Source organism: Lampetra planeri, chromosome 39 (assembly GCF_965212315.1).
Source record: "Lampetra planeri chromosome 39, kcLamPlan1.2.h2, whole genome shotgun sequence".
Classification (NCBI taxonomy): Eukaryota; Metazoa; Chordata; class Hyperoartia; order Petromyzontiformes; family Petromyzontidae; genus Lampetra; species Lampetra planeri.
This window is the reverse complement of record NC_136145.1, coordinates 3,097,312-3,109,340: the sequence shown is the minus strand read 5'-3', so window position 1 is coordinate 3,109,340 and position 12,029 is coordinate 3,097,312. Positions and strand designations below refer to the sequence as shown.

Below are 12,029 nucleotides of genomic sequence, written 5' to 3'. Positions count from 1 at the left end.
TCACATTGATATTGCAGAGAACGGGTACAGTAGTAGAGGGGGTGGGGGGTCCTTAAGGGATATTTCACGACAAACAAACGTGGTAATTGACGGTCGTAAACGAAGGTTATTACCAAACAAAATATGCTGCTGTGTAGTTTTTCTCCGCCACTTCCGAAGCGTTGTCCAGTTGTATTTATTCCTCGGCATCTTACTCATTTAAGTAGTCGAAGGCGATTTCCACTCGGGACGGGTCTCGTAGCGATACATTTGTAAATAACAGTAAAGTAGTCGTTTTAAAACTAATTAAGTATTTTATTAAACTACTTGGTAGATAGCGAAGCGATAGGCGGGTCTGGCTACTGAGAGGTAGTGGTTGTTTTTCCTCCCGAAGTTATTTAACGAAGACTTGATTTGTTTAACAAAGACTAATTGACTGCTATTTATTGTTACGGGACCATGATGAATAAAAAAATCACTTGAAGCTACTTAATTAGCGAGATGCCGAGGAAGAAAGACATTTTTTTTAGATCAAATGCGAGTGAATTCACAACGCCCTGCACGCGCCTGATGATTGATAAACGCGTGCCACGCGGACGAAGAGTGCTTCTTGAAATGAATCGGATTCCACGCGGGGCACGGTTGAGCAAACATGAGGCGTGCGAAGCGTGTCACAATGTAAACACATGCACAAATAACCACAAATTTTGAGCCTTCGTAAAAAAACCCACTATGGCCTGAAAATGATATGTAAATAACGAGCGACGTTTCGGTAAATGGCCCTTCGTCATAGCAACTAGAATAATAGAGGGGCCACAGAGCTCAAACGGATAATAAGAAATAAAAACTGCATTGAACTTCGTGGCTTCTGATGAGAATGACATTTTTAAATGTTTCCTGTTGCAGAGTTGTTAAATTGGCAATCTAATAGGGTTATTTTGGAGTGGTGGCGCGGTGGTTATTGTACTGCGTTAGGATCCTCCCTCTACCCCTCCCACCCCATTACCCCAAGTTCACAGTCCACAATGACCTGCGTGGTGAAGTATGGTTAAACATCTCCCACGACCATTCATCCAGCAATGGATTTACAAAGGGCTGTGCACTACATGGTGTCTCGGATGTCTTGTGACCCACATATGAATTCTCTAAAACTTGGAGAATGACAATAAAAGATGCAACGCTCTTTTTAAAATCCTTTATCTTAAGTTCACTTGCTTGCTTGCTTACGACCGTGCAAATCTTTCGGTCGTTTTTTAACCCACTTCCCGTGATCCAATCGAGCTGACATTTTCCACACAGACTCGTTGTGCGTGACAATTAATTTTCGTGAAATTTTTTTTCCAAATTTTTACACTTTTTAGGAAAAAAAAAAGATATTTAATTACCAATTGCTTAATGGTGGCAGACAATCATCTGACCCATAGGTGGCAGCCATCTCAAGCCAGAGGAAGAGAGGACTCTAGCCGCCACGCATATAAAGGATTTATAGTGAAAAACTTTGTTTTTACGGGTTAATTTTTTGTTCTACTCGTTTTCGGACACCCTGTATTTACACTCACACAGATGACTCATCGTGCCTTGCAATTGTCTAAATGAAACTCTGAACGTGCATCTATAATAATGAGATTGTTATGCATAATGAAGTACATGAAATCACAACCACACGTACGTGGCATTAATCTTAGAAATAATTATTTTATTATTTTTTATTTTTATTATTTTATTACTTCCCTTCTACGTGACTTTACCGAAAGAACCAATAATAATAAGAAGAAGAAGTCTCAAGACTGTTTCTCGGGAGGGTCCTGCTTTAGGATGTTTGGCCAATTGCTGTGTTTTTATTTCGTGTTTTGCATGTGGGATGAAAAACCGAAAAAACCCGGAGAAAAGCCGCCACGCATACCCAGGGTACAAACACTCAAAACTCTGCACAGACTGATTCACGATTCCTATATCGTCTCGATTTTAATTACTTACAGTTTTTTCTGCAATTTTTGTTGTTCGATCAACTCTCCGAAACGTAACCATAACCAGACAATTTGCATAAATTGTCCATAGATCTCAATACATCGATTCGAACCGTTGTATCGTGATTACGAAAACATCCACAATAATGGATTCCTCTATATCGTTAGACCGCTCGCGACCGATATGGCGATGGAGGTGCTAAAGGAAGGTCAGGGACTCAGCGCCAGTCATGATCAATCCTTGTTGTACAAACAGACTAAGACAAAGATCCCCCCATAGCCTTTAACAGACTGTTGGGCCAAGTGATGTTCGCGAGCACCTATTAAGGCCGGTAGGGTACGCATGGGGGTGGGTGGCCAGCACCACACCCGACCGCCTTTGTCTCCCCAGTGGCGATGTTTACATACCGCACCAGATACTCATTTGTGGCTGAGTCGACCTAGGGGAGGCCCAGGATAGGCTCAGATAATCGTCGCTGATGTTGGGAATCGGGGTTCGTAGCACAGCGTGGTGCTAAGCACTGCGCAAACGCTCCCCAAAGCATACATACACACACAGACACACTCCACGTGCACGGAATACGCATGCACACATAGAATCCCCTGATGAATGAAGGCCCTCTCCCAATCGTCGCCACCAGCTCACGGTGCCGCGATGCTTCAATCCAGCCAACATCTGCTGCACAGCGAGCTGATCTGATCACCCACAATCAGCAACGCGCATCCACTCGCAATCATCAGTCCCAACGACCGCGGGTTCAGTTCCAAATGACTCGGGACGACCAATTAGTTCCCGCTCGAGTCCAATTAGCGGGGGGTGGGGGGAGTGGGGGAGAGACGGGGTGGGAGGCACGGAGGGGGGGGGGTGAATCAAATTTAAGCGCCACGTCGGCGCGACAGACGTTGGCTCGTCTCTTAAGATGAATAATTTTGTTGTATCCCGCGCTCTGCTGGCCATGTTCCTGGTGCTGGCCGAGTACTCGGCAGGTGAGGGCTCATTCCCCTCTCCTCCACTCTCGCAACGTGTGGAGTCCTGCTGTAATAGTGGTTTGGTTCTTTCGGTAAAGTCTCCCTCTGTGATATCTGTCTCTACTTGTATGTCTCTGGTTCTGTGTTTTGTCTCTCTCTCAAATTTCGCATTCTCAGCAAGAACGTAATCAACCAGGTAGGGTGTTGACTGTTATGTTATCCGACTCTCTGTTGTATTACATATCTAAGTATACTAGATTTGTGTTTCTATTTTATACCTGATGATGATTGCTTGTGTTGCAATCGAAACGTCATATACTAGTATTTAATTTATTATTCTCTTTTATACGTGACTTTACCGAAAGAACCAAAGAGTAATTCCTGCAGTCACGAAAGCTCCAAATTGAGTATGGTGTGCGTGTGTTTCGCGTGGCTTATTCTCCAGGTTTCCCGTCGGCATTTCGTGTTTGGCTGCTATACATTTCCACGTGGTTTTTTAAGCCACTTCGTTGAGCTATCATTTGTGGCCAGGTTGCTTCTGAAAAATAGCTCCGTGGGTTATACCTGATAACGTAACATCGCCTTTTAATTCGTTTAAGTTTCGATTATTTTGGAACGCCGCGTCTAGCCTTGTGCTCTTGTGATTTAATGTCGTGCCGCTAGGAATATGGTGTACAATAGCTAATGATGTAGAACTTCTAGATGGGACATACTTTTATTTAATGTCGGTTCCTTGCGCCGAATAATCCTTGCTCCCAGGGCCGCATAGAAGCGTTCCAGACAACGAATGATCTAAGCGTGCCGCTGCACCGTTCACTCTTACTCATAAGTAGGGCGAAAGCGACTCTCTCGAGGCACAAGGAGGAACCACGGACAGCCAGGCGATGTGCCAGCGCAGTCCTCTATCTATATGTGTTTTACAAATGGGATGAAACCGGCGCATCCGATGTACGGAACGAATCGAGTCTACACCACCTTGGGAGCCGGGGTTGCTACTACATGCCCACAGGAGGAGCTGCACAACGTGTGTGTGTGTAGGCCACCAAACCTTGGCAGCTACCTCCTAGCAGTGCTGGATCGCAGGCCATGAGAGTGTCTGCCACCCCGATTACATCCCAGTTATTGACTTGATTTAGCCCGGTGGCAGAGTTTTAGCTGCTATAAATGTCCACAAGCCACTTTCATTTTTCGATTTAAAGCTTTTGTGACTGCAGGGATTCATCATCTTGGTTCTTTCGGTAAAGTCACGTAGAATGGAAATAATAAAATAATTCTCACGAAGTTTCGGCCACAACGCAAGTGGAGAACAGGTCTGTCGAGAAGACCGAGTCTGTGTGTCATTCAGACTGTCTTCTCGACAGACCTGTTCGCCACCTGAGGACGGTTGCTTGCGTTGTGGCCGAAAAGTCGTGAGAATTATTTTATTATGTTTTATTTTTATTATTTTATTATTTCCCTTCTACGTGACTTTACCGAAAGAACCAAGAAGATGAAGCCACTTTCAGTTATCATTTGTGGCCTAACATGAAAGGACTATATATCCCAGTGGGGCCTTGCCCTGGATATAAAAAAAAGATTATAGTTTGAACCGTAAACTCGGCAAGGCCGTGTGTGTCTGCTCCCAGCCCAGAAGCTTGGCGTCTGTCCTGATTTCGCTGGCCTGAAGGTCAAGTGCGTCGAGGAATGCGGCGACGACTCTCAATGCCTCGGCGACGAGAGATGCTGCAGCAACGGATGCGGCCACGTGTGCATAGCCCCCACCGAGGTGATCGTGGATATAGGTGAGGTGGCAGGCAACCAGGTGGCGTGTCCTTTCACTGGTCATCGGTCAAGCCTGGCCGTAATCTGACCACGAGATTCAACGGTTACGTTCTTGGGTTGCTGTGTGGGCGGTCCTTTTATTTTGCATTGGCGCACGATGCTGTTCAACGGCAACGTTTGAGCATTCGCTTTTGCTTTTGAACGGCGGATTTTTAGAGGGCCCTTTACGGTAACATGTGTCAGTTTTTTTTTAACAGGCCCAACTGCTAATGACACCCATAAGTTTGAAACCGGTGCAGCAGTTGCTTGCTGAAACAATCGATGGGTTGAATTAAACTCGCGTTAGGTTTTATTTGTGTGCCAACAAACTCCTCTCCATTGCGCGCTGACACGCGCGCACCGTGACCTCTGCTGCAGTGCTTCGTGGCAAGCCGGGCCTGTGCCCCTTCATGCCCCGGGTCCACGTGCTGTGCCTGGCCAACGCGGAGATTCGCTGCGTCTCGGACCGCGACTGCCCCTGCGACCAGAAGTGTTGCGACGTCCACTGCGGACGCAGCTGTGTGAATCCTCTAATAGGTTGGTGGTGGGAGGGGGGGGGGGGCATTGTAGTCTCTTGTACTTCCATTCTCGATGACCTGCCCCCACCCGCCCATCACAACACTTGTCGTTTATTCCGCATTCGCTCATTTACATTCTGTCGAGCAAATATGAATGTGCGCGTTGCATGCTGCACACGACTGTGCAAGCCATTCCATTTCCACATGCTGTGTGGCGGACGGAGTTGAACTGAAAATGTAATCTGCTACGAAACCCTCACCACTCATCCTACGTATTGGCTAAGCAAATGTGTAATTGAGGTGCGTGGCATGGGTAAAAATAGATTAAACATGAAGAGGTTTGACCATGATAATTGTTTTTTTACCCTTTTTATCGGTCAACAAAACTAACACCTTTCAATTTCAAGGACGGTGTATACATTATCAGAGTTGTGTTTTTTTTTTGTTAGCATTCCGACCGCAGGTATTGTGGTCAATGCAAACATGACTCCTTGTAAAAAATGTGTCGTTTTGTTGCCAGAAAAGGGTAAAAAAAACAATTATCATATTTTGCTACTGGAAAAGGAAGTTCCAATGGTGTAACGGTTTGCCCATTTTTGTTGGCCGTGAGTTTGTGGTTTTTTGGAAGCGTTCGGTGTTCTATTTGGCCTTTGCCACGTGTGGTCCGGTGTGTCCGACCTTGAATAGCGGCTGTGGTTGGCCCCCACCATGTGAGGCTCCTTTGACGAATTTCTGCCCCCACCACCCCTCCTGTGTTTGACCCCTGTACCTCGTCTCCCACCAGGCGTGGTGAAGGTTGGTCAATGCCCGCCTGTGAGCATCACCAACGTCTCGGTGGCCTTGTCCGAGTGGGACCAGTGCTCCAACGATGTCCACTGCCCACAATGCCGCAAGTGCTGCTTCTCGCGCGGTGGCAGGCAGTGCACGCCGCCCATGCCTGGTACGAGCATCGTGGTCACTCCACTGCTAGATGAAGTCTGTCTGCCCACCCTTTCTCTACCCCTCATTCCATGTCCGATATTTGTTCTCGCCCTGCCCATGCAAGCTTTCGTCTTGCTGCTTGCGATTCCCACTTGGATGGGGCAGGAAGCCCAAACATTTTCACCCCGTAAGCCCTGGCGTGCCAATTTTTAAAGCCTTTATATTAAGTTCGCTTGCTTGCTTACGACCGTGCAAATCTTTCGGTCGTTTTTTAACCCACTTCCCGTGATCCAATCGAGCTGATATTTTGCACACAGACTCGTTGCGCGTGACAATTAATTTTCGTGAAACTTTTCCAAAATTTTACACTGTTTAGGGAAAAATAAATAACTATTTAATTACCAATTGCTTGATGCTGGCAGACAATCATCTGACCCATAGGTGGCAGCCATCTCAAGCCAGAGGACGAGAGGACTCTAGCCGCCACGCATATAAAGGATTTAGAGTGAAAAACTTTGTTTTTACGGGTTAATTTTTTATGGTTCGTGCTCGCAGGGTGTCTGTCCCCCCCCCCCCCCCCCCACGCCTCCCTGTACTGTGACCGGTGGTTTTGTCCTGGACGACAAGGGGAAGCTGCAACACGAACTAAATGTATCACCTGACGATAATAATCGCGTGATTTCGTAAACCACCCAGTCTCTCGGATGAGCGGCCAGTTCATCTCCAGACCGACGTCCTCTTTTTTCCATATTTTGTAACGCACTGCCATTCGTTGGTGCTTGTCCCTCCGCGATGCCGCGTCCATCCAGCGCCTGACTGCTTTGCTTCAGAATTTGCGTGGTGTGTGCGCACGTGCTGTCACGCAGGCACCGTGCCCAAGGTGGGCGTCTGTCCGTTCGTGAACACGCGGAGCATCTTGTGCGTCGAAGCCAGAGACCGGTGCTTGGACGACACCCAGTGCCCGTGCACCCAGAAGTGCTGCACTGCCCTGTGTGGACGCCACTGCATCGACGCGCCTCGCGGTGACCCTCGCTCTCCTCTGCCTCCTCCCTAGATGAAGGGGACCCCCCACTAAGGGGACCCCCACTAAGGGGACCCCCACTAAGGGGACCCCCACTAAGGGGACCCCCACTAAGGGGACCCCCACTAAGGGGACCCCCACTAAGGGGACCCCCACTAAGGGGACCCCCACTAAGGGGACCCCCACTAAGGGGACCCCCACTAAGGGGACCCCCACTAAGGGGACCCCCACTAAGGGGACCCCCACTAAGGGGACCCCCACTAAGGGGACCCCCACTAAGGGGACCCACTTTGTTCCAAAGCTCCTCTCCCCTCTTGTTCTATTCGCAGAATGCTTGACTCCTTGCCATTGCAACTTTCGAACTAGATTCGAAGCTTTCGTGACTGCAACTTTCGTTGCTGGTTTGTTTGATGCGTGGGGGGGGGGCTATCCTTGGTGACTGACCAGCATGGAAGGGAATATATATATATATATATTTATATATACTCTTAGGTTTTAGGTAAAATGTTTTTATTAAAATTAATAAAAAATAAAATAATAAAAATCACGACGTTTCGGAGGCAACACACGTGTCCGTCATCTGGTGGGACCGTCACAGCCAGATTTGCTGTGTTGCCTTCGAAACGTCGTGATTTTTATTATTTTATTTTTATTAATTTTAATTTCACATTTTTCACCTACGTGACTTTACCGAAAAAACTAAGTGTGAATCCTTGCAGTCACGAAAGCTTCAAATCTAGAATGGAAGGGAATGGTCATGGGTATTGGAGGCGAGGGTAGCCGTACCAGCCTCCTAACGAGTGGCACTTCCTCCCCATAGAGCCATTGCCTTCACGTTGGCTAAGATCGGAATCCCCTGGGCCCTACTGCCGCCTCGTTCTCGAGCCCTCCGTTATCAGCTGATGGAAAACCCCCCAAGTGTAGCGACGCCTACTCTTTTTGACGTGCGTTTTGGGAGTCGCGTCGCCTGTTAGACGAGCCCGTGGTGCCCTCTGCTTTGTTGCTGGGGCACCTCCCCTGGCTTGACGTTTGAGCACCGGTTCTCGTCGGTCACTTGGTCGGAAATCGGTCCCAAGCGTCCACCCTAAGTAGTGTTTTTTTCTCAACTTTTAGGAGCTAATTTTGTAGCTATCGTTCCCGTTTTGACCCCCCCTTCTCGCTTTGTAGCGTTGCAATGGGACACTTCTCGATGTGCAAATGGTACACCCAGTAACTAAATAACTGATACTCTAAAATTAAAATTTGATACTTGTGCTATTTCTTGCTAGTTGGTACAAGGCTACAAAGGTGCTGTGGTTGACAGATTTAGCCTACCAGTGGTAGGGGACAGTCTGCTATTGCCACGTGGTTTTGCCAAAAATGGAGTCTTGCCTGAATAAATGACGTCCATTTGCGTGGGGGGGATCCCTTTATCTCCAGAAATCGTGAAGAAGGGTGTCTGCCCCTTTGTGGACACGTCCGTCATCCGGTGCGGGAGACCCATCGTCAACTGCTTGAGCGACAATGACTGCCCGTGCAACCTCAAGTGCTGCAATATGGGCTGCGAGAGGCGCTGCATTGGGCCAGGTACAGCACCTGGCACGTGCGCATTTCTCTCTCTCTCCATCCACACGCTTTGGTCTAATGAATGATTCGCCCCCCCCCATTCCGGTTGTTTCATTTTTATAATTTTAACTGAAAAGTGGTCTCCCCGGCCGTACTGTCAGGCGTTGTGCCGAATGACACAGCCTGGACAAACCCTCACATTTTGAGAGAACGCCACCAAATACGCTTGTGTAGCATTTAATTTTGTCAAAGGGTGGTGGGTTTTTTACTCGCTATTTTTAAAAGGTAACATTTGAAATCGATGCAAGAGTTGTGGCATGTAATGTTGACCCCACTCTTTGCACTTTGTAACCAGCCATGCGAAGCGGATGTGCGGGCGAAGAATCGCAAACTAATCTCGGCGCAATTCTAAAAGAGAAGTTTTTAAAATCTCGAATAATTTGAAAGCGCATGGCTCTAGTGGCTTCCTCATTTCTTCTGAAGGAAGAACATTTCGGGCTGCCGCAGAAGCGCATCGTGAGAGCTTGCGCAATGCAGTGGCCCAATTTAGTGTTGGTGGCCAGCCAAAAGCCGCTGCTGCGAGGATGACCCGAGATTGCTGTCCCTCCACGTCTGGAAACAAATTGGCCTCAACCGCATCCAAATCCAATTGGGACAAAGATGACCTTGAAGAATGCTTGACCGAACCTTTTTTTGAAAAAATGTTTTGCTTGGACCTGTTTATGACCCTCTCGCACCTCCTCCCCCCGTTCCTTGACACCGACCGGCACAAACGATGTTCCGGTGTCGTGGCGATGCCAGTGAGCGTGCCCAAGGCCGGCGCTTGCCCCGCCGCCAGTCCCATCGCCGCCCAATGCCTGCGCTTCGACCAGCAGTGCGTCTCCGACGATGACTGCTCCGACGAGCTCAAGTGCTGCGACGTCCCGTGTGGCACCAGATGTATCGAGTCTCGTGAAGGTGGGCAGGGTGGGGGGGGCCCAGGTTGATATGAGTGGGGGATTTGGAGTCGTGGGGAAACCAGGAGATTTTTTGTGTTTTTTCTAATTGTCCATAGTGGGGGTGGGACGTGACTTTTTTGCAAGCTCCTGGACTGACGACCTTCTCTACACCCACGGTGTTGGCCATGGATGGGAATTGAACTTGGTTGCCAAGGTTAACGGTGCAGCAATCACTATGGGAACCTCATTTGCCAGTAAAAATATGATAAACAATTATCATATTTTTACTGGCAAATGAGATTCCCATAGTGTAGATGCTTGCCCCGAGCTCTCGTACTCTGATGGTGCGATGTTTGAGTTGTGCGCCTTTTGGCGTCATCTGGTCCAACCCATGTGAGACTAGGCTCTAAGGAATGCTGTCTCGGGTGTGGACCAATCAACTTCAAGGACGGTGCATACATTATCAGAGTTATGTCTTTTGTTTGCATTATGACTGCAGGTATTGCGGTCTATGCAAACATGACTCCTTGTAAAAAGGTGTCAGTTTTGTTGCCAGATAGAAGGGTAAAAAAACCATTATCATAGTGCAGCAATCCTTAAGGACTGCACCGCCCCAGTGTTTTTACCCGTTTCGGCCTCTAAGTGTATTGTGCTAAATATGGTTCTTCCCACCCTCTCCCCATGGCTGCTGCAGTGAGGCCGGGTTCGTGTCCTCGGGCACGGATTCCGGATACCACTGTTTGCTATCGCGAGTGCCAGGCGGATGACAACTGCAGCCAGCCGCTCAAGTGCTGCGCCTCGGGCTGTTCGCTCAGCTGCCTGATGCCTGAGGTCTCTGTTAACCCCCCCATCCCTTGACCCCTGACCCTGGCGACTCGGGGATCGGAGCTCTGAGCCGGCACGGCTTTAGGCATAGGCCCAAACCTGGGACTCTGCCACCTCCCCCCCATTTTTATACCGTGCCTTCGCGTGCGGTGTGAGTGGACTCTGCTCCGACAGGTGACAAGCAAAACGTATCGGTTTGACTACCAAGCTGCCAAGAGATGAGCATCTCGATTTGGCAAAGAGTGACCCCCCCCCCCCCCATCTGTGCTGTGGCAGGGTGGAATGGGCATTTGCTTTTTAAATGACAAGCCAATACCAGCAATCGTGAGAATCCCCAATCGTGCCCTCTGCGTAGACACGCATGCCCGGTATTCCACCAGCGCTGTTATCCTTGGGTGGGGGGGGAGGTTTCACCTTTTTCCATGTTGGTATGAAAGTTATTTTTGTTACCTGCCTTGGCAAGATGACGCAAACACTGCATCAGCTGTCCAATCTGCCGGGCATGGTGGTTCATGCCTGGGTAATGCACGAGCCTTTTTTTAGGGGTGATGGTGTAAGGTGTGGAGTGCGTAGCTTTTAAAATGACCCAAGCCTTGGCTGAAAGGTAATTATGGAGGGGGGGGGGGGGGGTTCTGTAGACTCAAAGCTTCCCTAAAATCCAAAGCTCTCAATTGTGCAATTTAATCTTGGTGCAGTAACTTCCTTGGGTATTGAGGCTTGTGAGCTAAGAACCGATTCTTTTAATGAACGCGTGCTACTGTGTCTCATCACCTGTTTTTGTTCTGTTACAGCTGGAACCTTGAACTGGGTCTGCAATGTGTGGGGGGCCTCGAGAAAGCGCGACTGTGACCTGTCTCTCGCCTGCAGTGTTTTTGTGTTCAAGGTGGCTTTCTTGTCTGTGCAAGCCATGGTGGCTTTTAGTGTCGGAAGGACGCTTCCAAGTCGTATCACGAAATGATTGTTCAAATAAATAAAAGTTAACTTTTAAACAATTGTGTGCGTCTGCTCCTCGTTCTGCATCCGAGATGCTCTGATTTGATAGTCCTCCCCCCCCAGCCGAAACTGCTGCTTTTTTAAATCCTTTATATTAAGTTCACTTGCTTACGACCGTGCAAATCTTTCGGCCGTTTTTTAACCCACTTCTCGTGATCCAATCGAGCTGACATTTTCCACAGACTCGTTGTGCGTGACAATGTTTGAATTTTTATTTTCCAAAATTTTACACTTTTTAGGACAAATATTATATTTAATTACCAATTGCTTAATGGTGCAATGCAATCATCTGACCCATAGGTGGCAGCCATCTCAAGCCAGAGGACGAGAGGACTCTAGCCGCCACGCATATAAAGGATTTATAGTGAAAAACTTTGTTTTTACGGGTTATACTTGTTAGGTGGATGAGCTAAAAGTTTCCACTGGTGAGCCAAAAAAAGCTTAATTATAATTGTATGCCTAAAAAAAAACCATTGCACAAACTGCAACCCTAACGTTCCATTACTTAACCATTTTCTAAAGTTTTTAAAAAAAATAAAACTCTGCGGGACGT

General features: G+C 48.0%; 1 protein-coding gene across 1 annotated transcript; it reads left to right on the top strand.

Annotated features, from left to right (window-relative positions):
• The first annotated feature begins 2,825 nt into the window (after positions 1-2,825).
• LOC144731495 (uncharacterized) lies at positions 2,826-11,476 on the top strand. Its single transcript, XM_078612590.1, has 9 exons — positions 2,826-2,933; positions 4,541-4,696; positions 5,094-5,252; positions 6,018-6,173; positions 7,021-7,176; positions 8,595-8,741; positions 9,522-9,677; positions 10,353-10,489; positions 11,275-11,476. The coding sequence occupies exons 1-9, from the start codon at positions 2,867-2,869 to the stop codon at positions 11,284-11,286; spliced, it is 1,146 nt and encodes a 381-aa protein (XP_078468716.1). The 5' UTR covers positions 2,826-2,866; the 3' UTR covers positions 11,287-11,476.
• The last annotated feature ends 553 nt before the right edge of the window (positions 11,477-12,029 follow it).

Bases quoted from the DNA above. Each gene is read 5' to 3' on its own strand.
- LOC144731495 (XM_078612590.1), top strand. From the start codon at position 2,867: ATGAATAATTTTGTTGTATCCCGCGCTCTGCTGGCCATGTTCCTGGTG. The intron at 2,934-4,540 runs GTGAGGGCTCAT...GTCTGCTCCCAG, and splicing joins GCTGGCCGAGTACTCGGCAG to CCCAGAAGCTTGGCGTCTGT. The intron at 7,177-8,594 runs GTGACCCTCGCT...CTTTATCTCCAG, and splicing joins CTGCATCGACGCGCCTCGCG to AAATCGTGAAGAAGGGTGTC.